The sequence below is a fragment of the Podarcis raffonei genome, chromosome 13 (genome assembly GCF_027172205.1).
Source record: "Podarcis raffonei isolate rPodRaf1 chromosome 13, rPodRaf1.pri, whole genome shotgun sequence".
Lineage (NCBI taxonomy): Eukaryota > Metazoa > Chordata > Lepidosauria > Squamata > Lacertidae > Podarcis > Podarcis raffonei.
The window spans coordinates 2,909,446-2,927,459 of NC_070614.1; the positions used below are offsets into that span (position 1 = coordinate 2,909,446).

Here is an 18,014-nt window from a genome sequence, read left to right on the forward strand (position 1 = left end):
TGACTTTGCTGCTCGTATTCATATACCTGATCGACTGTAATGAGGGAGAGATCCTCAAATGGAGTCTGCTCTTCGTCTTCCATGCTAGGGGAGAGGACCTCAAAGCGATTGTGTATTTCTAAACAATCAGAGCGAACCCTGGGCCTCCTACTTCTTTGAGTCACATTTCTCCATATATCTGGCTCCTGTGTTGGTGAACTAGCCTCCTTCTCAGGGGAGTCCCCTGTCTCCTCCTTGGTGGAGACGGTGTGCTCTGTTGCTTCCAAGAAGAGCTCCAGCTCTCTAATTCTTTGGAGCTAATTCCTATAAGTATATTGACTACAAGCAGTGCAATGAACGGAAAGAATGGTCAAGTTATTTAAGTTGATGTTCAGAACCATTTCCATTTTTCTTGCTTAAATTCAGCCTTAATTTATGCGAAGGTTCCGAGGAAGCACTGTAGTATTTGCTGTGGAAGTTACCCAGACTTTGGCTTGTTAGGTTGAATCCTACTGTACTGTGGGACGATTTCTGGCCTGTTTTGTTTTTTAGTGGGGTGGGCTGGCATTTGACCTTTCTATAGTTATCACTGGGTAAACACTTTTAAGAATCCCCCCCCCCCCATGTAGACAGCAAGCGGACAGGAAAGGAGGCATGATGCTAAACATTTATTATACTTACAGATCTGTCAGGGTTTGATGGGGCAAAAAAAAAAAAAGGAAGGCAAATGAAAGGTTGCCTTACTTTCTCTCTCTGTGTGTAACTTTTTCTTCTCCCCTTTTTTAAAACCAAAAGGTTTTGTGGAAGTGGCAGCAAAGCTCCATTGAGCAGCTCATTCACATTTGCATATTCCTCATACGAATCTGCCTGGGTCTTGAGATCTTCAAGGAAGGCCCTCCTCTTGATCCCCCCCCCCCACAGGCACACTTGGTGGGCATGTGGGAGAGGGCCTTCTCGGTGGTGGCTGCTCCCAGACAACTTTGGAACGCCCTCCCTGGAGAAGTTAGACTGGCTCCCTCCTTGTTGTTCTTCGGCTGGCAGGTGAAAACCCTCTTCTTCCAACAGGCTTTTGGGAACTGACTGCTTTTAAGGAAAGGGCTGATGCTGTGCTATTTTTGTTGCAATTGTCTGTATGTTTTTAATAGATCTTCTATCTGCCTGTTTGTCTGTTTCTCTACACACATACATACATACATACATACATACATAGTTACTATTAATTCTATTGATGTTTAATTGTATTTAAATTATTCTTTATTCTCTCTGTTTTCACCTGTTTTTATTTTAACTGTAAGCCTTCCCTGTAAGGGAAAAGGGCACTTAAAAAAGAAAAAAAAGGATTTGTATACTGACTTTTTTGTCTTTAGTGGCAGCCAGAGTCTGAAGAAATTCCTTGTTCCGTTCTCCAGTTTTTTGATCAATGCAGATAACCAGACATCTGTGGCATGGCCCGATAACCTGAAATTTGCACAGAGAAGATCTTGAAGCCCCCACGTAGCCAGGAATCACAACACACCTGCTTCTAGAGGAGTCAATTGTCAGCAGCAACCATTCTGACCATATCACCAGCACCAAACATTTTTGGCCTGCAAAGCTGAGCAGGTGCCACAACAAGAAACAAATGCTTCCTCTCTGTCTGGGATAAGGGATTCAGAAAAGAACTAGTAGTAACTACTGCTGCCATGCTGGAATCCCATGAGCTGGCAGCCACCTGGAGAATGCTTTCAGCTTCAGCCACCAAATTGAATCTGGGGGGGGGGGGACTCTTACCATAAGGACTGCAGGCATCAAATAACACAGCCTCCTGCCTTGTTTTTAGTGTGTCTGCAGCACTGAAGTGACCTCCCTGGGGCACAAGCCTGAGCTGCGTGTATGGAGGTCCTGGGTTACCCAGACGACAAGACGCTCAGCCTCTCAGCCTCACTGATGAAAGCAGAGGAATACATCTGGCACCAGCGTTGCCCGAGGGAGGCGTTCAAAGCACCAACATCTGCCTTACACACTCCACTCTGGATTTGCGTAGGGTTTACTCCTTAGCCTTTTCTTCTCCTGAAGACATCCCACAAGGCAGCAGGAAAGGGAAAACTCTGATCTTAACCAGGAACACCAGTGTGCAGATCATGGTGCTGCTGGCTGGGCCCTTGGTCAGTCTTGTAGGGTTCCAGCCTCATATAATTTTAGCATGTAAATCTGATCAGTGCATGAAGGGGTTAAAATAATAGAATAAACTGTCCTGCCAGGCTGAGCCTATGCCATCACCCTCCACCTTAGCAGCAATAGGTCACCATGCCTTTGCTATACAGTATTTCTCTCTCCATAAGGACTTCAGCAAGTAAGGAGGTTTGAGATGGTCATTCCAGCCGGCCACATGACTTTCACCAGCCTCTTCTGTTTCAGATCATTTTTTCAATAGTTTATCAATAGTTTAACTTTTACCTTTTGTAACTAAGCAACAGCTTGACTGCCTGTGCATCTTTTCTGGCTGCTGTGTGGAAAAGCACATGGATCTGACATTTGAAGAGGTGTTTTTTTAAAGTAAACTCTCTTATGACTTACCCAAATGTGTGGTCAATGTCTATGCTGGGGAAGTGGGACAATTTGGAAAGAGCTTTTAAAAGGGGAGATTTAAGGGACTCAGTGGAAGAACACCTTTTAAAGGCTTTGCACCAGGTTTTCGTTGCTGAATGTTTTGTGATGTTAAATCTCTGCTGGGGTTCTCTTACCAAAGGGTACCTGCCCCAAACTTGGGTCTTGGCTCCCAGGATTCAACAAATCTGACAGTACCGGCTGCCTTCTTGCCCTTGCATCACAGGGCCATGCCAGGTCACTTCTGTGGTAGCAGAGAGTCATTGCACACACAAAGTAATACACTGCTGCTCAGCCTATTCTAGCTCAAAGCTGTTCTGTATCCCAAACAGCTGTTCCAGATTCTTGCCTGAATCTTTGTCTTGCAAGAAGCTGCTGCGTACTATTTCCCAGCATGCCGTATGACACTAACAAACAGCTGCAGCCATTTGTACCTTGAAACGCAGGGGACCCACTGCAATCTCCTCCCACAGGTCTTCTTCGAACGGCTCATCTGTGCTGACTACAATGTTGGCACGGAAGCGGTGGACGAGTTCCTGCGGGGGAAGTGATTCACCTAGTCTGTTCCACAGAGGCAAAGGGGGAAACAATATGGTCTAATATTAACCCAAATGAGTTCAGTAACACTTGTGCTTTCATGTTTCTCAGTTCAATGGAGACAGATTTCTATTGCATTCAAAAGGCGAAAGCTTTCACATAGCCTTTAATTACTAACATGAACAAAGTGAACAAGTGCAATCAGTGACGTAGCTAGGGCTTATGCTGCCTGGGGCGGTCAGTGAGTTTGCCGCCCCTCTCGCTGTTCCTCATCTGGGAGCTCCACCAGCTTGCCGCAGTCCTCCCTGTTAAGTTGTGGGTGAACATATCAGACGACACAGCGATTCTTCAAACAGCTCTTGTTTATTCACAGGCCAGGACAGAACTGAACTGAAGGGCTCAGTCAGCCTGCTTATATAGAGCTCCAGTACCACGTAACTGTAACAACTTTCTAAAACTATCCAATCACTGAACGTCACTTTTTATCCTTCATTTGCATAACTATCTACAGTATCCCCCTGCTGGCCCAGGGTGAGAACTTCAGTACATAACACTCCCCTCCGCTCTGAATTTCCTTTCCTTCTTTCCCCCCACTTCTCAAGAGGGAAGGAATTCGGTTCCTGTCACTTCAGACTCCACCTCTTCTTCGCTTTTCTTAATGCCTCATCATGTTCTTTATTTCTCTTGTTTCAACCACAGGCAGAGCTGAAGCACCTATTCCTGCCTGGCAACAGCACCCAAGAATGGTGCAAAGCAGGAGCAAGAAGGGAGAACGTAATCTCTCATACCTGCATGCTGCTTCTTTGGACAGCTGTAATACTGCTCAACTACAGTGGATTTAGGTGGTGTCATAGGCGCTGCCCCCCCCCCAGGTGCCTGCAACAAGTTCACATGCTGCTGGCGTGTGAAAGCCCAAAGGGGCTCATCGCAGGCAGGTGCGGGAAGGCCTGGCGAAGCCTGCCACAGCAAAGCCTGGCCCCTCAAGGTTGGGGGGGCAGCTCCATCCCCTCAGCCATAGAGAGTTGGCACCTATGGGTGGTATGGTCAGATGAGGGCTGCCATCTTAAACCTTCCCAAGTCTAGGTAAATGCCTCACAAAATTCCCCGTTTTAAAAAATCCCCGAATTGCAGCAACACTGGAGCCCATGAGAAGGGATTGTTCTTTCTGTTCTTCTAAGTCCCACTTGTCCCTTTCAGCCTGAAATAACCAGCTGCACCTATGTAAGAGCTAGGAGTCTTAGTAGACTGCAACATGAGTCAGCAATGTGATTCTGTAGCAAAAAAAAGCTAATGCACCAATAGAAGTCTAGGCTCTAAATCTAGTACTACTCTCTTCTGCCTTGGCCAGACCACACCTGGAATACTGTGTGGACAATGGACTAGACACTGGACTAGAAAAGCTACTGGTCTGATCCAGCAGATGCTCATCTCACATTCTTATTTTTTTCTTAAGAATAATAGTTGCCATAATTGTGCATGTACAGTAGTCTTTGTACAAGTGAAACATTCAGCAGGTTGGGCCAGAAGAAGTCTTGCTCATGGAAAGGACAAAAAGAGGCAACACAAGAAAACGTGCCTTTTCAGTTGAGGAAGCACTTACCTTTCCACAACTTTATCTCTCAGCTGCAAAATACTTGTTCTGTTGATCAGGAGGTATTGTGCTTCATTTACTAGAGAGAGGGAGGCCCTTGTAGCAGAGGTCTCTCCTGAAATACATTCAGTATAAGGTGATAGTTATTAGAAATTCTGAGCACAGTGGAAGGAATCCAGTCTCTATCAAAGGCCTCTTATAGCTAAAACAGACAGTGAAGATGAGGGTTAAAGGTGCTGTTGCTACTTGCGCAAGTGTTACATGCAGTGCAATTTTTCTAGAAAAAGAGGTGCTGGAGCTCACCACAAACTTCTCCCTTGTTCTCTTAGAATGGCAATGGCGCCCACCTGAGAGGTGCCAGAACTGAGCTCCAGTGACCTCCAGCTGGAAGAAAAAAAACCTGGTTCCATGCATGTCATTTCATGCATCAGCATGTCAGTGAACTGGAAGCCAGGCAAGCACACTGCTTATGCGCTAATGCTGTACATGAATGGGCCAACATGCAAGCTGACTGCCTCTATTTGCATGGCTTGGAGCCAGACTACATGTGACACCCACAAGAACAAACAGCTTAGCTATGTCCTTTGATAATTCTTACGGCTCCCATGCCTATAGGCAGAGAAAGTTGAAGAGGACTGAATTTGCAGTAAATCTCCTATCTCTCCCTTTCTCTCTCTCTCTCTCTCTCTCTCTCTCTCTCACACACACACACACACAGAGAGAGAGAGAGAGAGAGAGGAGCCCACTTTCCTGCTCCCCCAAACTTCTATTGTGAATCAGCTGCTAAACAGAGAAAAGCAAGGATTTAAAGCTCCCCCATCCCTGTGTGTCCCCATCTGATCTCTCCAGCTTCCTCTGACAGTAGATGGTGGGGTTTGAAAACTCTTTATCAGGCAGAGCCAAAATGGTCTCACACGGTGAGTGGGATGTGTGGTTCCACTCGATTCATACCAGGTAAAGATATTAAATCCTTAGAACCTTCAAGAAGATTCTATCTCTTGAAAGGCATGGAAGCATTGCTTGGGGCAATCATCATGAATGAGCACCACTCCTAATATGATCTATCCCTGCCATCCATGAACCCAAACCCCTCCTGACTCTGCCTGCATCTCCAAGCCCTCGCTCTCCAAGTTCATTTGCTGATCTCTTCTCATTACCCATCCAACATCCCATTTACTATTCAACTTATGCACCCTTAAGAATCATGCCCTCCCACTGGCCTGGTCATAACCACTACTTGATCCATTTGAATTGACTTGGCTCACTTCCATCAGCACCTGACGTCTCATCTGACTCATCACATGTCACAACTCTAAATCCAGAAACCAAGGGGAAGGTTTCTTGTACCCTCTGTCCATTATAGCTCAAAAGAGTGCATTGCTTTTTGCTTATGCATTAAGAGCAGAGGGAAAGAGTAATGCAAAGGAGAAGAGTTACTTCTCTCTTGGGCTGCAACATACAATGAAAATATTGGTAATAATATTGTTGTTTCCTACTTATTATTGGAAAGCTTGGAGCACCCTATGTAAGGATCCCAGTAGCCTTCTATCAAAGCACTAACCCAACACAGGCATACGCAGCTTCAACTATGCTGCAGCACGTAATAAAGTGACATAATGTTCAAGTGATTGGTATTTTCAGATATTATTTTAATTACAATTTTATTTATAGGATATTCAATATGAATATAGTTTCAGTGATGGTTTGGAGTGCTCACTATATGTTGTTGGATACAAAGGTGTTCCTTTTATTATAAAACCCAGAAGTTTCCCCTATAAGTAGTGTGGTATTAAAAGTCAGTCCATCGTGTGTTCATTTTGTAATTTCAGTGCATCCCGTATCACTGGGGCAATTTTGATTTTCATCTATGAAATAGCATATAAGCCCTGCTGACACTTCACATTTGCAGCACTGGGATATTCATTTCCTAACAACCATGCAAAATGTATACCTTTTTCATCTTTCTTATTAGCATTTCTTTTGAAGTCTGAACTCTGCCTGATCAGGCGGCACTGCCGGCCAAGAAAGGCAGAAAACCAATCAGCCGCTCGTCCTCCACAATCGTGTGTCTGCACTCTGGAAGGGAAAAGTGGAAGGAAGAATTCAGAGCTCCCTTTCAGATGCAAAACTAATGTCAGGCTGGTAGCAATGCATAATTAGATATTTTTAATGCCAGCCACCTACAATCCCGCTGTACCCATTATAACACAGTTTTAACCAAAAACAGCATTTGGAAGAACCATTTTGCTAATCGAGAATATTATGTTCTGTTATTTACATAGCACAACTGTAAACCGCTTTATAGGTTTTCTTGTGTTTCTTCCTATTGTTTCCATTTCAGACGGGTGATTGAGGCTAAATTAAGTCTTGCATTAGCCAGGGTAACACGATGGTGAGGTTTGGACACTGACCCCTGGTTCAGGAAACCAAGGTTTATGGAGCTGGGGGCTGGTGCCACAGCATGTGCCCTTCTTCCCTCACTTTCTTTGCCCCTGTCCCATGCTTGGCTTCTGCATAGAGATCCTGTCTTGCATAAAGAAAAAGTTCCAAATTACTTCTCTTCTTTAATATCAGTTCACATTCCAGGATAATAAGTCAGATTCAGGTCACATTGCACATGGGTCCTGCTATCAAAACATTAATTATCAACATATTCAATTATCTGAACATAAAGAATTATGCCCCAATGTGTGGCTGATTCAGATATCCAAAGAGCCAGTGTTTTCCCACTTCCTTACTTGTTGTCAGGGTCTGGGCAGAGGAGGAATGGTGGAGATCGCCTTCCCAGCCTGACCCTTCCAGAGAAGAGGAAGACAGTATAGATTTATAACAGGGGTTTGAGGGAGGTCACAGCTCAGAGACAGATGAAAGGAAAAGTTGGGAAATAAAGGGAGAGGAGGAGGAAGAGGAATAACCAGGTGGGCAACAGAGTCTTTAGAAAGCATTCCAGACCCCGCCCCCCAGAACCGGGCGAGCTTTGAAAGTAGGAGAGCAAAGAGCTCAAAGACAGAGGGCATTTCTCAACACCCATAAAAGTGGACGGTAAGAACATTCCTTGTCTTTGTATGTTCCTGGGCAACCAGCTGTGGGAGTCAGTTCTTTGCTGGTTGATGGCAGCCAATTTTGGGCATTTGATGGGGGGGGGAAGAGATTGGACAAATATCATTCATTTTAATTACGCTCCTATTTTTTAAAGTCTTTTCAGTCTATACTCTATTATTGTTATCTCGGAATAAGTTCAGATTTTTAGATGCAATCCATACTCCTAAGTATTTTCTTTTCCACTTTAATTCCTAAGTCATTTTCCAGTTCTTTCTTTGTTTGGATATTTATATTCTGAGTTAGTATTTTCATTTAATCTTTAGTAATATAAAATTGCTGGCCCAAAGTCCATATCATCTAGGATCTTTGTCATAAAGGTCCATGAAACATTGTCAAAGGTCTTTTCCACATCTAGAAACAGAAGTGCTGCTTGCTTCTCCGTCCTTTTTTCCAGATATTCAATTATATTCAAAATATTTCTCATTTGTCAAGATGGCAAAAACCCGCTTGATCTTCACGGATTACTGTATTCAATTCTGTCATCGTTCTATTTGCCGTGATATTTGTAAATAATTTATAATCATTGCTTAATAAAGATATTGGCCCAAAATTCTTTGGGTGTATAGTTCTTTGGTCTTGTTTTGGAATTAATATTATAAATGCCTTTTTCCACAAAGGTGGGATTTCTTCCCCTTGAAGAATTTGGTTCATTACCTCCACCAGTGGCTGAGCCAGTATTCCTTGGAAGAATTTGTAGTACATCAAGTATAGTCCATCAGGTCCAGGCGATTTCCCAAACTTAGCTTGTTTCACCACTGTAATAACCTCCAGCAGCGTTATCGGGGTGTTAAGATTTTCAATTTGTTCTTTGGTGATGTGTGGTATAGTCATGCTGGCCACATGGCCTGGAAAGCTGTCTGTGGACAAACGCCAGCTCCCTCAGCCTGAAAGTGGAAATGAGCACCACACTCCAAGCTCAAATTTGACTGGACTTGACCATCCAGGTGTCCTTTACCTTTACCTGCGAAAGTTAGTTCCAATACAAGGATCTGCCTTTTATTTTCTGCCGTGAAGACAGATGCAAAGATTTACTGAGCTTCTCTCCATACTTATCCTCCTTTAAGCACAACTTTGACTCCCTTGCCATCTAAATATGTTTCAAAGAAGTTTTTCAGAGAAAGAGTGGGATATTATTATAGTAATAATAATAATAATAATAATAATACTCCACCCATCCCCGATACAGGGCTGCTTTCATATGCCAATTTGATTTGAATTAATTTTATAATGAAATGATTTTAGAATGTTGTATTATTTTATTGTTGTTAGCCGCCCTGAGCCTGGCTTCGGCTGGGGAGGGCAGGATATAAATAAAATTTATTATTATTATTATCTAAAAGTTGTGTAGTTCTTTATCTCCTTGACATCCGAGAGAGGGTGTTCCACAGGGAGGAACACCTCCCTGGCTTGTCTCCAACTACTAACATTTTAAAATAATGTTTCATTTTTTGTCTCTATGGTTTTAGCAGTGATGAGCATTAAACATGACACATAAACGGGGGGGCCCGCTAGGGGCGCATTGGAAGATGGCCGACAATACCATCTCTCCGGCTCACACAATGTAATTAAGAGGCTGATATGGGAGTATGCAGCCTCCCTTGTTACCCCAGGGAATGGGGAAACACTGCCTTGCCTGCGGTTGCCATAAATCACCCCCGAGTTCGAAAGAAGAAGGGGGTGAGGGGACTAGGCGCACAGCACTCGTGTGGGATGGCTCTCCCGGACGCTGTCTCTGATAGCGCGCCTGGTTGCAGCAGCTCAAAATAAACAATTAGAGAGAAGCAAATGCACATATTTCGAGTGAAGAACGGGAGTTAAGACTGCTAATTGAAGTGACCTCTGTGATGTGGAGCAACGGGCTGGATTCAACAGGAAATATATCAAGAAGAAGATACATCAAAGAGTTGGTATGTCGGAACGGGACTGAAAGGGGGGGGCTTTTCTTTTTTTCTCTATGTGATTACCTAACAATCCCTCCCCAAGAAGAACCGTTGCACAATTGACTATAAGCGGGATGATTAAGAAATGGTGTGGAAATGAATTACTAACCAAAGGCTTGGCTTATGGAGATCTGGAAAAGAATGAAAGTGGAATGACGCAGTTATAAAAAGAGAGTCGCCATGTTGGCAGGCTTTGTTGCAGGATTGATGATCAAGGGGGAGGAAACCATGGCTTTGTTATTATATTGCACTCCTGGCAGAAACCCCTCAGAAGATCGAGAAGGGAGTGACAGGCCTGCGAAGCTTAATGAGCAGACGGTAAGGTTGTTTTTTCTATGGAAGTGATGAAATGTGTCTGCCGTCTGAATATGACTCTTGGATGAATGGAAAAACCCACACAGGATTATAAAAATGCTTGTTTTCAACTTGCTTGTGGAGACTATCAGAGGTCACAAAGAGAAAGGAAAAATATACGAAAACAACAAGAAGAGATGAGGAAAACAACAAAGAGAGGATTGGATAGAATTGTGAACATTATTTGGACAGAACTGTGAACATCAAAGCAGCAGCAATAAGATGATCGGATCCCTTTCGGAGCTCGAAATATGGGTACCCCCAACAAAAATTTAAAATTTGGCTCTGTAATTTGGAATTAATGTGATTTGATTGGTTTGTTAATAAAAATTATTTTTTTAAAAAAACAATAATAAACATGACACATAAACATTAAACATGAACGGTTCTAAGGCACTGTTATTTAATGTCACGTCTTTGTCCTACATGTACCCAATCTACGTGCTATCACTGCAGCACTTCCAGTTTTGGATGCCTCCTTGATTTCATTCTTCATCTAAAGCTCACCCTAAGCATTTTGGTCAGGGCAACAATAGCACATCCCAAGTACTAAACTACTCTTTTCACCCAGTGTCAGGGAAGTGGAAACTGCTAGAGAGCCGGGGGGAGACAAGCAATTATAGAGAGCCGAAAGAGCTTATCAGCAGCCTCTCATCTGACTCAGAAGAGGAAATAGGGAGGGGGAATCAGTGCCCGGAAGTAGCTACTCACAGAAGAAAGGAGGTAGGAGGCGTGCTTTGCAGCGATGGGCCTGCTGGGGGAGGAGGAGTAAAAGATCGTCATTCGAGGCATCTGAATGAGACAGGCATGGGCGTGCCTTTTGAAGTCTTGGAACCGTTTTGAACTTTTGGCAATAAATCTTCAGGACAGAAATGGCTGTGTGCCTGGAGCGTTATCTCTGCTAGTTTTGGCAGCATTAACTCCTCACACCCAGTATTGCCAGCCATAACAATTTTGTGCATATGTCTGCCCTTTTTACAATTTTTAGTTTGTTGGACTCTGTATCTTCTTTGATGTACAGAGTGGCATCATTCTTTTCTGTCCTTCCTTAGAATTTGTATCCAAAGATAACCATACTCCTCTGGTTCTCTCCAAAGCCCCACTAAGACTCTTAAACACAAATAATAGTTTAGTGTTACATCCAAACACAGCTACTGTGCTCATATGGATTAATCCCGGCTCCCCTTCACCCATGCCCTCTGCCCTGGGAAGAAGACGATTGGCTTCCAGCAACACAGTGTCCTTTCTGTAGGCAGATCAAGATGAGCAGGAGACAGCAAAGGTTGCAAGGTTTTTTACTGGGGCAATCGGAATAAGATCCACTATTTGACTATTGATTCAAAACCCTAAAACATATTTTATATAATTGACTTTTTATTTCTATTCTTTATATATTGTATTGTTGTTTTATTGCTATGGCCAATATTTGCTGATGCAAATAAAGATTCATTCATTCCACCAACACAAGCTCAGTGGGTTCACTCCCCCCCCTCACCTGTGTGAGCAGACTTTACTCTGGCAGGTCAGAGTCAGATTTTCACTGTCTTCTTCCAAGGATACAGAAATGGGATCCATCCCTACATAAAAAGTTACAGAAAACATTATTCATATCTCCATTTTTAATAGCATTGAATAGAATGATCCAAGTCATGGGCTAACGTAAACCAAATGCTTGCCTTGAAAATTCTTCACCTAGAACCTGAGAATGCATTTTGTGGTGGACTGAGGCTGTAAGCATATAGGTGAACCTGTGCAACTAGGAAGTATAGATCATCTGCTTAAGGCTTATAGGGGACTGATTCTAGCCAGTCCACAATCCTCAATAAGGGGGGAATGGTCTCTGAGTTGGAGATCCCTACATGCATCTATAAACAAGAATGTCTGGATTGAAGCTTCAATGTTTTTAGTGGCAGTTTGAAAGGGTTCTGGGCAGAAGCTGGTTGCAGATAGATTGTTAGCTCCCTGCAAACCACAGTTTGCAAATCAGAAGCTTTGGCAGCAAGTACCTTCTGCAACTCTTTCTTTGCTGGAGTTTAGTGTTGCACAAATCCAGTGTTCTGGCTCCCGCTCCAACACACAGCAGCAGATGTCAGTACTTGTAAGTTAAGGAAGTGATCTTTATTGAAGCGGAGTAATGGTATGGACTCAGAAGCAAAAAATAAACTGATCCAGACCCCTCATAAGGGAAAGGACAGTCTCAAAAAGGATGCTGTATAGTTGAAAAGAAATTCGTAAAAGGACGAGCGAAAGGATCAAGGGGATGAAGCAACTCCTCTATGAAGCATATGGGACCTTTTCTTTTAGAGGAAAGGTAAGTAAAAATTGTGCAGGGTGTGTAGAAAAGTCCCCCCGCCCTCATAATGCTAAAATTCATGGACATCCAATGAATGTTGGAAGATTTAGATCAAATTTTTAAGAAAATGCCTTCTTCATGCAGTGCATAGTCCAACTATGGAACTTGCTCCCCCAAGAGGCAGTGATGGCCATTATTATTATTATTATTATTATTATTATTATTATTATCCTTTATCAACATTAGAAACACATTACAAAACATCAACAATTAAAAACAAAATAAAAACATAGTAAAAAGCATACTGGCAGACATTCTAAAAGTTAAATAATCTTCCGGATACATAAGTTGTTGAGCCTATGGGGGGCGGGGGTCCTGCAAAGGTGACACGTGGTTCTTGGCCACAAAACTGTATCTGCCCCTCTGCCTTCAGCTCCTCCTGTCTGGTCCCTCTGGCTGGTCAAAGGCCTCCCTCCTCCCCGGTGAGGCTCTGAGCTCCTCTAGAGGAACGGACGAGACCCCTGGAGTCAGACGAGAAGGACCTCTCTTCTCTATCCCTGGATCTACTGCTTCTTCCTTCTCCTCATCTGGGGCTGTCAAACCATGCCAGGTTGGAGATACACATGCCTGAGGCCAGCTTCTGTTCTGCAAACTATCATTTGCTACGTATGGGAGCTAGCATGACATCTGTGCTGGATCAAAATGTTATAGCTTCAATACAGAAATATATTTTTCTGCCTGCAGGTGGCTCCAAATGATCATTAAACAAGGATACAGCAGAGTTTTGTGCAACCTTGATCCCCACAGCACGCTTGCCAATGCACAATTTTAGCTTTTAGTAACTTTATTCCCTCTGTATTTCATACATTAGAATAGGCAGAAATTTACTGCAGCCCTGATAGCGGCAGCCTATGAAAAGAAGTCTTATCCCAGTTATGTCACCTCTAATAAATGAGAATATAGGCTTCTTTTAAGAGGGGGAAAGAGAAGTTCGAAAGGAAGAAAATACAGATATTTGACATTTTAAAATATGTTTTTGAAAAATATTCACTAGGCAAAATGAGAGCACACCAAAACATTTTTGCATGCACAAGGACATCTTCTCAGGTTAAAAAGAATTTTTAAAAAATTCAACTCTAACTGTCTCAGCTGTAATTTTCCCTTCTGGAAAAAATGAACTGAGGGGATGTAGATGCTGAAATGGTTTATGAGATAAGAGAAAAATGTGAATGGTATTGGATGTGGTTAATTGAAAATAATCTTACATGGCAAAACAAATTATTTTACTATCTCGGGGCCACATATCTTAGTACTTCATTAAGCCAAAGAGATTTTAGTTTCAAGTGAATAGCAGAGGCATCATCTCAGAAAATATCAGGATAAAAGCAACAGGGCCATCTCCCAAAATTTTCTCATTCCAATGCTGTGTTTTATATTTTTAAAAAGTAAAGGGAAAGGACCCCTGACAGTTAAGTTAAGTCGCAGACGATGACTGGAACTGGCATTTGTCCGCAGTTTTTCCGGGTCATGTGGCTAGCATGACTAAGCCGCTTCTGGCGCAACAGAACACCGAAACCAGAGCAGCGCACAGAAATGCCATTTACCTTCCCACCAGAGCGGTACCTATTTATCTACTTGCACTTTTTGGCGTGCTTTCAAACTGCTAGGTTGGCAGGAAATGGGAGCAATGGGAGCTCACTCCATCTCGGGGATTCAAACCGCCAACCTTCTGATCGGCAAGCCCAACAGGCTCAGTGGTTTAGACCACAGCGCCACCCGCGTCCCTGTTTTATACTTAGGTTTTTAATATACACTTTGCCAATACAACTATGTCAGGTGCAGCCTTGCCTTTATGGCACATCCTGCAAACCAGTGGGAAAAACCTGAAAGATGCAAAGGAGATGGGAGAAAAATGGCTTCCTTTTCTGAGTTACACATGCTGCCACACAGTAGCTTGGCTTCAGGTATCTTTTAAACATACTCCAAGTTTTTAAACAATGTACACACATTTGATATGCTATTGAATCTGAAGGTTTTAAGATATTCAGTTCTGAAGAAAGCAGGAAGAAAATTGCTCTGAAGGTCTTTCCTGAGGGAGGCTTTATATTGCAAATCGGTCCTTGGCAAAATATTTTTTAAAACTTACTGGATTTTTGATGCAAAAGTAAATCCAAATTGAACAATGTGGCCAATGAACCTGAAGCACAGCATGGGAAACATATGGGGCACAATCCAACTAAAGTTAAAGCACTTTTAAGCTTGTTTGATTTCATTTAACACATTTAGGTCTCCCACTGAGATTGAAAATCAACTTGGTTTAAAAGTGTCTCAATTTTTAGCTGAATTGTTCTCATAGTATTTAATCCATCAATGAAGAGTAATTACTAAAGAAACATTTGTTTGTACAATTAACGCTGATGTATTCCAGTCTCCTTCTGTGCAACTGAGTGATCATAAAAGACTTCTTTTTATGGCATCAGGATAATAAATGAAACCCAAGGCAGAACTCAAGGTCTCTATGAAGGGCTTGTTGTCCTAAGTTTAACATTTTACTAACCCGGTTCAATGCCTATTTATTTCAGTAGCACAATTCATAAAAATAGGAGTATCCTTGACAGGAAACCAAAAGAAGCAATGTTTTGTGCAACAACTAAGAATAAAGCAGGTAAAGGATTTAACATATTTGGAACCAGTTGCTCAAACAATGGACATGCATTATTAATAATGTTGCATGCAGGCCAAGTAAAAATGGAAGATCACCAGGCGAAGGCAAACATAGTTCAGATGTAAATATATAAGACATAAATAATGAGTCTAGAAAAGTAAAAATACTTTTTTAAAAAAATGAAAAGTACAGGCCTGCTGCTGCAGCTAAGTGAAATATATGTTCAATATATTAAAGGTTTTCCATCCTTTCTGCTACTGTATTTTTACACTCAGGTTTGAAGAACCTGATCAAGCTAACAGGGATGTCACTACTGACTTTTAAACACTGCATTACTAACCTACGATGAAATGGTTAGAACCACAACCCACCTCTCCCACGTTGTAGAAACGTCAAGGTTCTTTGCATACATGCTGAAAGGCTGTGGAACAGTGTGTGACAGTAATTAGAGTATTAGATCTGGACCTCTTAAATCTGAGTTCAAATCCTGACTCAGCCATCCAAGGGACCTTGATGGCCACTTGGGTTGCCTTTGACAAGTCACTACCTCAGGAATGTTGCATGAACAAAACATGGCCTCTTAATCTCAGGCTGAGTTACTTGCAGAAAGGGAGGGACAGAAAAATGATGGAAAGGAGTTATTTAATGAGTAATGACAGACAAGCTTCACTTAAATATGACTTGCACATATACAGTGGTACCTCGGGTTACATACGCTTCAGGTTACAGACGCTTCAGGTTACAGACTCCGCTAACCCAGAAATAGTACCTCGGGTTAAGAACTTTGCTTAAGGATGAGAACAGAAATCGTGCTCCAGCGGCAGCAGGAGGCCCCGTTAGCTAAAGTGGTACCTCAGGTTAAGAACAGCTTCAGGTTAAGAATGGACCTCCGGAACGAATTAAGTTCTTAACCTGAGGTACCACTGTATACCAATTTTCTTTACACTGCACAGCTCCAAAGCAACGATAATAAGGCCCAATAAATCTAACTGGGCCCAATGGGAATGGGGTGTACCCTAGAATGTGCCCCCAGAATCCTCTGCATTGGCAAACTGACATGTGAGCAAATATACAAAGTTGGAGGGGGGGAACCTAGCTGCGGTTGATTAGTTGCATTCATAATTCCTGCCACATGCCTGTTAAGAACATAAGAAGAGCCCTTCTCCATCAACCCCCCCACTCTTTCATGTACACATACACACAGTGCCCTCCCTCCTCAGATAATGCAGGTAAATTAGCTGAGTGGGAGAATATCTAATCTGATTACGGGGGGGCACATTTCCATCTGCCCAAACCAACACTGGGCCCCAACTTTTTTCTCTTCTTTTTGTCCCTGTGAAAAAAACAGTTAAGGGGCCAGGAAAAAAATGCTTTGGGTCTTGATCAGACCCCAAAGGTAGAGGATAGCCACCCCTTAACAGTTTGTCCAAGCACTCCAAACAGCTGGAACCATAACATACTTGGTATCTATTATTTGATTTGCAACACCAGAAATTCTCAGCAAGGCATGTCAGAAACACTAGTAATTTGTGCTATTACAAATTTTACTGAAACCATCTTACAATGAAATGATAATGAAGATTTGCATACCAACCTTCTGCTCTGATGATCATCACATTTTGCTCCAGGTCAATAAAGGGCTGCACAAGGCACAGTCTTGGTTCCTGCTTTTGAGTGATGCAAACGCCATTGTGATTGGCAACCATGAAGCTACGATCGTACAGCAAACCTTTATTTCCGATGGGCCACCGCATCACCTGATGGGAAACAGACCACTGCTCACTTAGTAAGTCTTTAAGCTGCAGGTGTGCACAGACGCTGAGCAAAGAAATGGAAAAACAGAAATGCCGAATCACGACACCATACGTGCGCAGACACGGCGCTGCGGGTTGCAAACGTGCCTCCCGCACAGATCACGTTCGCAACCCGAGCGTCCACTTTACTTCCCACAGCTCTAGCTAATTGTTAAGTTATGGGTGAACATATCAGATGACACAGCGATTCTTCTTGTTTATTCACAGGCCAGAACAGAACTGAACTGAAGGGTTCAGCCAGCCTGCTTATATAGAGCTCCACTACAACGCAACAGTAACCATTTTCTGTAACTATCCAATCACTGAACGTCACTTTCGATCCCTTATTTGCATACGTGGACCTGAACTATCTACAGTATCCCCCTGCTGGCCCAGGCTGAGAACTTCAGTACATAACACTAATGGTTAGCTTTCTGGCTATAGGCTCATACACACTTCGGTCCGGTCCGTGACTTCAGACACAAATCTGGTTATTATTATTTTTAAATTGTCCTGCTGCTTTCCCTGGGAAAACCCGCTGCTTACGTCAAGCACCGGGTTTCCCTGGGGAAAGTGGCGAGACAAAAGAAGCTCTTGGACCCATGCCTAGAAGACAGAGATCAAATGGAAGAAATCACAGGACAAAGGGAAGTGTGGATGAACCCTATGTTCTGCTGATATTAGTCAGGCACCACTTTCGGATGCCCACCTTGGTTAATAATAATAATAATAATAATAATTTATTATTTATACCCCACCCATCTGTCTGGGTTTCCCCAGCCACTTTGGGTGGCTTTCAACAAAGTATTAAAATACAGTAGTCTGTTAAGCATTAAAAGCTTCCCTAATGGTTACATCTGTTCTTAAAATAGTTTTAGGTGTTTTGTTTTCAGATGTTTGCAACAGTTTTGAAGCAGGTTTTTAAAATTATTTTTATTGTCTTTACAGTGGTACCTCGGTTTACGAACTTAGTCTGTTCTTAAACCAAGGCGTGCTTTCCTTGATAAGGCCTCCTGCCACCGGTGCCCTTCCACCGTTCGGATTCTGTTCTTAGACCGAGGTAACGTTCACAAACCGGGATACTACTTCCAGTTTAGTGGAGTTCGTAAACCAAATAGTTTGTAAACAGGGCTGTTCTTAAACCGAGGTACCACTGTATTTTATTAAAAGTGTT

The 18,014-nt window shown here is 42.8% G+C and overlaps 2 protein-coding genes across 3 annotated transcripts in view; both read right to left on the reverse strand.

Annotated features, from left to right (window-relative positions):
- The window catches only part of PTPN3 (protein tyrosine phosphatase non-receptor type 3), a 261,139-nt gene that overhangs the window by 105,611 nt on the left and 137,514 nt on the right, over positions 1–18,014 (reverse strand). The gene's annotated exons all lie outside the window — the stretch shown is intronic.
- The window catches only part of MOCOS (molybdenum cofactor sulfurase), a 96,467-nt gene that overhangs the window by 6,343 nt on the left and 72,110 nt on the right, over positions 1–18,014 (reverse strand). Inside the window, exons 9-14 of one of the 2 annotated variants that reach the window (XM_053362370.1) lie at positions 16,642–16,804; positions 11,585–11,666; positions 6,645–6,769; positions 4,703–4,808; positions 3,000–3,126; positions 1,333–1,437 (exon numbers count right to left, since the gene is read on the reverse strand). In XM_053362370.1, the coding sequence (XP_053218345.1) occupies positions 1,333–1,437; positions 3,000–3,126; positions 4,703–4,808; positions 6,645–6,769; positions 11,585–11,666; positions 16,642–16,804 (708 nt within the window). The remainder of the gene's footprint in view (positions 1–1,332; positions 1,438–2,999; positions 3,127–4,702; positions 4,809–6,644; positions 6,770–11,584; positions 11,667–16,641; positions 16,805–18,014) is intronic. The other variant, XM_053362371.1, reaches the window with a different exon arrangement.